The sequence below is a fragment of the Cryptomeria japonica genome, chromosome 8 (genome assembly GCF_030272615.1).
Source record: "Cryptomeria japonica chromosome 8, Sugi_1.0, whole genome shotgun sequence".
Taxonomy (NCBI): domain Eukaryota; kingdom Viridiplantae; phylum Streptophyta; class Pinopsida; order Cupressales; family Cupressaceae; genus Cryptomeria; species Cryptomeria japonica.
The window spans coordinates 195,598,426-195,604,916 of record NC_081412.1 but is presented as its reverse complement, the minus strand read 5'-3'; the positions used below and the strand labels follow the sequence as shown (position 1 = coordinate 195,604,916).

Genomic DNA, 6,491 nt, shown 5'->3' with positions numbered 1-6,491 from the left:
AATTCAAAATCCCGCTTCTCCCGCCCATCCTCATCTCAGGTAGAGGAAAAATCACTTCATGACATTTCACTGTTGATGACAAGTATCTGAATCTTTATCTATAAAAATGTTTAAGTCAGCAATGAAAATGGAATTTAAGATGATAGATTTGGGATTAATGAGATATTTTCTTGGAATTGAGGTAATACGAAATGATAAAGGAATTTTCATTTGTCAAGGTAAATATGCAAAAGATGTATTGAAAAGATTTAGAATGATAAACTGCAGTCCAACATCTACCCCTGTAGCAACGGAGACAAAACTTAGCATAGAAGACATAGGGTTTAATTTTGATACAACTATATTCAGAAAATTTGTTGGAATGTATCTCACCACAACTAGGTCAGATATTATTTATGGAATTAGTTTGATATCTAGATTCATGGACTCACCTAAGAATTCACATTGGCAAGCTGGAAAGAGAGTATTTAGGTACATTGTAGGGACTATGGATTATGGGATATTGTACTCCACAACAAATGATTTAAGTTGATTGGATATACAGATAGTGACTTTGCAAGAAATATAGATGATTGAAAAAGCATGTCTAGATATGCATTTCATCTTGGAATAGAAATCATGACATGGGCATCAAAGAAACAACCTATCGTAACAATTTTATTTGTGGAAGTAGAATATGTAGTAGGAACATCAACAACATGCCAAGCAATGCGGATGTGAAGAGTTTTGATGGATTTAATGCATGTTAAAAAAGAGCCAACAACAATCTATTGTGACAATAAGTCTTCTATTGCATTATCGAAGAATCATGTCTTTCAGAAAAGAAGCAAACATATTGATACTAGATATCAGTTTATTTAAGAATTAGTAAATGATGGGGAAATCAATCTAGAGCATTATAGAATTGAAGATCAATTGCCAGATATATTCACAAATTAAGTATTGTGAATATTGATGTAATTAGTGGTAGAAATTAAGGGGGAGTGTAGGAATACTCTAGTAATTTCTACCATCGACTTGTATTAAATGTGCTATCTAGAAAATTCAGAGAAATAGATGAGTCTAGAAATCTTACCAGTTAGTCGTAGATGAACCCCAAAATTTCTATATTCTTCCAAAGTCCTCTATAAATAGAGACAGATGTAATTTGTTCTAAGCAAGTTAATGGAAAATTTACTTGTGCAGCAGTACATCGTATACCATTCTTTGTTTTATTTTTGCCTCTGCCCACTTACACTAGATTCAATCGTGTTCCATATTTTTAACATCAATGTTTCCATCACACTCCATGATCTATTATTAGTGTTAGAGAGCTCAAGAAAATGAAAATTTCGTGATCCATTGTTAGAGTGTTAGAAAGATAAAAAAACTAAAATTTTCATTTCCTTGAACTCTCTAGCATAATGATGATAGATAACAAATCCTCGTTAAAAATATTAATATTTAAATATTATACACAATCTAATCCAAAAACAACAAAATACTTTAATCCTAAACCAAAAACAACAAAAATACTTTAGATAATCCTAATGAAGAGTACATTATGGTACATGCAAATTGTGAAACGTCGTTATGCTCAATCATGGTAGATCGCCTAATCTGAATTAAAAAGGCCGAGGCTAGGCATTCAATTCCTAATCCATAACCCTATAGTCTGCATCGCGCAGCGTGACGGCATCGTGACAAGTAGAAACTCGACACAGATTTCATCGTTCACGAGGGATTCCAATTCCAAGTGTGGGGGATACAGACATTGAAAACAAAATCTCTATGTGTTCAAAAAACTATTAAATCGAAGCTGATGCCTGAAGCGACCTGTCAACTGCCGCCATTACAGACTTTGAGCAGGTCAAGTCAATGGTCACCTTAGTCTGCACGGCATCTAGAATCATTTCCCCCTAGGGATTCAATGAGGGCGACACCCATTAACTCTAAATCATATAATATAAACGACCCCAACACATGTCTATCCATCAAGCAAGATCAGTGCTAAGAAGACAACTAATTTGGTACAAGTTTTGCAAGGAAAAATGGCTACTCAAGGAACCCATATGCCAAACTTTAACTCTGATGCTCTTAAACCATACAACTTGTCATCTTCCTTGCCCAATATGCTGAACACTGAAGAATTCTCTGTGAGTAAATCAATGGCTGGATTGAACAATGGGAGCGTTTGTGTGGATGGAAGAAGTACAAAGATATCAAAAAGAAGGTCCAGAGCGTCTAAGAAAGTTCCTACAACTGTCTTCAGAACAGATGCCTCTAATTTTAGGGCTATGGTGGAGCACTTTACTGGATTGCCTATTACTAGTTTTGATAGCCACGCCAATAATTTTATTCTTCCCAGACCTCTTCCTCGACGAGCAGTGGGAAATGAACAGATTACGCCCACCTTTGGTATTCTTGATACTTCTACTTTGTCTTCTGTGTTTAATAGTAATCAAGTCCCCGGTTTTGTGGATCTACAGTCCCATATGAGAGGGAGCTATTATTTTAGACCTCCTTGTGAGGGTGCTGCTGCTGCTGCTTCTCAAGGTCATCTCATGGCCGATATGAACCTCCCAAATCCTGGGTGGCATGAATTACATGCTCCGGCATTTTCAGCTTCATTTTGATTTGGGATGTGGTTTTACTAACTGTCATGGGAATTTTGCATGTCTATAGAGATCCGTTTTGTCATGTTTTTTTTAACAGTTATGTCTTCCAGATTAGTATAATCCTTTGAGTGTTTGTTACATGATTGGGATTTCCTTTCATTTTGGTTTCAAGACAAGGAAGCAGATCCCTCAACTGGGTCTTCTTTGGTTTGGTTTAATTAAATATATGTATATATTAGGGTTTGGTTTATGATATCTTTGAAGATGGTAAATTTTTTGGTGTTTTCTGAATTAGGTTGTGTATATTTTTTGCATCAATGTTTTGGATCATACTTTATGATCCATCATGAGGATGTTAGAGAGCTCAAAGAGAGCATACACAATCGAATCCATAAGAAACATTATGGATTGTGAAAAGCTGATATCATTAATGATAATAAATTTCCTCTGCCATTTTTGGAAGAGTTTGCTATATTTACAAGCTTTCAAAAAATTCAATATTATAATTTGTGAAAATTTCATGTTTTTAAATTCATTTTGTCTTCAAAATTATGATCCAAGATGTTAGCTAGTTCAAGGAAAACATACATAATCGAATCTGCAAGAAGCATTATGGATTGTAAAAAGCTGACATCATCAATTTTTGAAAGAGCTTGAACAGTATGAAAAAATGTTGGAATGTTTATACAGTCATATTTAAAAGCTTTTAAATAATTATATATTATAAATTGTTTTTAAATTCATTTTCTCTCCAAAATTATGTATTTTGACCCTTATACAGAATGATTTTGCATTTCTCAACTGTCCTCTATGATAAGGATGGCACCCATCTTGTAACTTGAAGTTATTAAACATATTCATTGTGGACTAATAATGTGCACCATTATCGCTTTGACACAGTTAACAATAATTCAAAATCATTAATTATGGGGCTGTATATATTTGACTACAATTGTCTCCGTTTCTTTCACGGAAAAATACATTTCAAGCCAAATCCTCATCTAAGTTTTAATTTATGATATCATAGACTTTTGAATGAAGACTTCTCTTTTCTTTTGTTCCGCAGCAATGATTTAAAATAAAATTCATGTGCATTATTGAGTATATTTTGTTATTTGATATTGGTTCATGAATTTATAATAATATCTTTTTGTTTAGAGTTAAAGATTTGAGAGGTATCTATTTTGTCAAAATCATTCAAATCAAATTTTAATTTTATTTCTTATATCACACTTCTACTAGTTTGAATTTTTATTAATAATTTAATTAACAAATCAAAACTTTTAAAGATTCATATTTAGTCACTATTATATATCATTGAGTATATTTTGTTATTTGATATTGACTCATGAATTTATAATAATATTTCTTTTGTTTAGAGTTAAGAATTAAGAGATATCTATCGTGTCAAAATCATTCAAATAAAATTTTAATTTTATTTCTTATATCACACTTCTACTAGTTTGAATTCTTATTGATAATTTAATTAAAAAATCAAATCTTCTACAAATTCATATTCACTCACTATTATAAGTTAATTCTTAAAAACTATAACTGTCACATTATGAATTCATTTTTAAATCAAATATTATAATAAATTTAAGAATGTTTAACGCAAAATATATTTATTTATTAAAACTTGTCAAATCGAATGTAATATAATTGAATTATTCTCAGTAGAATGTCAAAGCAATAACAGTTCTTAACTGTAGTTAGCTATAGTTAATTGAATTCTTTTCACGCAAAGAAAGTAATCTTGTGGACAACGTCAAAGCATATGCAGAGAGTTATTATTGAAAATTCGATGGGAAAAATTCGTTGCAATTAGGAGTAGCTTTGTTGTTGTTGATCAAGACCGATTAAGAGTTTTTTCTGTCTTAATCCTGAAATTTATGATGGCAAATGTATTCTAGTTTTGTTCTGGTTATAATGGGAAAGATTTTATGTGGTTCTTATGTTATAGTTTTAATGGAGGGATATAATTTGATTTTCTTCCATTTTATTTCTGATTTGATTTGAAATTACAGCTCACCAACTCACCAACTGCTTAAGAGCTTGCCCAAACAAAATATGGTTGGAGGACTGTCAAGACATTTAAAAAGATTTATTTTTTTGGTTTACATTTTAATATGTAATGGTTTATAAGTCTTTGTAGAACACTTTGCAATCATCAAATGACTGATAATGATATTTATATTTATATTTATGTATATTTTTTTATATTTTTTCAAGAAATATATATGGTTGAAAGAAATTGGTATATATGGATCAATTGGTGCATAGTTTTAGACTTCCTCATTTCTTAATTAAAAAAGAAGAAAATACAGCAACATATTATTGTTCATAATGTACAATATTTATCTTAAGAATGAGACATGTGAATGCTTAATATTTTTCAGATAAGAAACTTGTTAGATACACTTTGCCAAGATTTGTACCATTTTAGATTTATTAATGAAATACACCATGTTAAGGGACATGCAAGTCATAAACAAAATTGTTGAAAATGGTAATTGATTTTATATTGTTAAAGTTTAGAAATAACATTTTTTTATGGATTAATCAATATTTGTTTTGTTAAATTTATTTATGACACAACTTGATCTTTGGTGGACTCATTCAAAACAATTCAAATTCATGAGTAGACCAGAACCAATTAACAAACATTATGTATTTTAAGTTCAATAAAATGTCATATAATTTTTATCTCATTACCATTCTTAAAGAATTTTAAATATAGATTGAATAGGAATAAATATTTATTGAAAATGTAAGATCATTGTTAAGTATGTTGGTGTGAATAAGGACATATCTTAACTAATTCTTAGTTAGCACCTATTCACACATGTAAAGTTTACTTAGGATAGCTTAGTTGTCACATGAAACACTCATTTAATATTGTTCATGTTGTAGACACCTAAAATTGTCATGTCTAATTAAATAAATATTTTTATTTATTTAATTATTTTATCCCAAGTCTTCTATTAATTCAAAATTCTTATTTATTTAATTAATTCATTAATCCTCTTCTAAGCTTTTCCTCATTTAAATAAATACTTTTATTTATTTAAATTGTCCCTTTCCTAAATTAAATAAATATATTTTTTATTTAATTGATCCCACTTTCTCTATTAATTAAATAAATCTTTATTTATTTAATTAATTCATTAGCCTTTTCTACCCATGACACATGTCATTCATTTCTTAATTCTTCTCTTACCTACCCCTTTTATCCTTTTATTATTTCTTCTACCTGCCCTCTAATCTTAGCCGAACGTTTATCTTTTACACCTCTTAATCTTATCCATCCATTTCCTATAGTGTCTTCTATATAAGAGGATACTCTCCTTCATTATCAAACCTAATGAACACTCTAATCATCTAATCAAGGTGTCTAATCAATCTTATGCAATCAAGCTTTTTTGTGATCAAGCTATCAACCACATTTCCATTCTTTGTTGAGCTCTTGTGCACACATAACATATGAGAGAAAATATATCAAGCAAGATCAATGGAGATAGGAAGAAAATGAAGATTGAAACCCTACTTAACATGTGAATAGTAATATTGCTTTATTTTTGTTGATTTATATGATCTTAGGTATCTCTATTGGTATTGGTGAATGTTTCATTGTAAGACTTAGATTGTTTGTGGTTGAATCTTTATGGTTTTACAATAGTTTATCATCACTTTTCACCATATACACATGTTAGTTATCCTAGGTGTCATTCTAGATAGAGATGAGTCATAGATTATTATTTAATATTAATTTAATAATGCATCATGCATTTAATTTTGTATCAAGGGTAGTTATAACTACCTCATCATCTCTTGCCTATTTAAGCAAGGCTATTGTACTTTTGTAAATCATCTTAGGAATATTATTTATCATTT

At 30.1% G+C, this 6,491-nt stretch overlaps 1 protein-coding gene across 1 annotated transcript; it reads left to right on the top strand.

Moving 5' to 3' along the window:
* The first annotated feature begins 2,000 nt into the window (after positions 1 to 2,000).
* LOC131857452 (uncharacterized) lies at positions 2,001 to 3,022 on the top strand. The gene has a single exon (XM_059210053.1). The coding sequence runs from the start codon at positions 2,031 to 2,033 to the stop codon at positions 2,613 to 2,615; it is 585 nt and encodes a 194-aa protein (XP_059066036.1). The 5' UTR covers positions 2,001 to 2,030; the 3' UTR covers positions 2,616 to 3,022.
* The last annotated feature ends 3,469 nt before the right edge of the window (positions 3,023 to 6,491 follow it).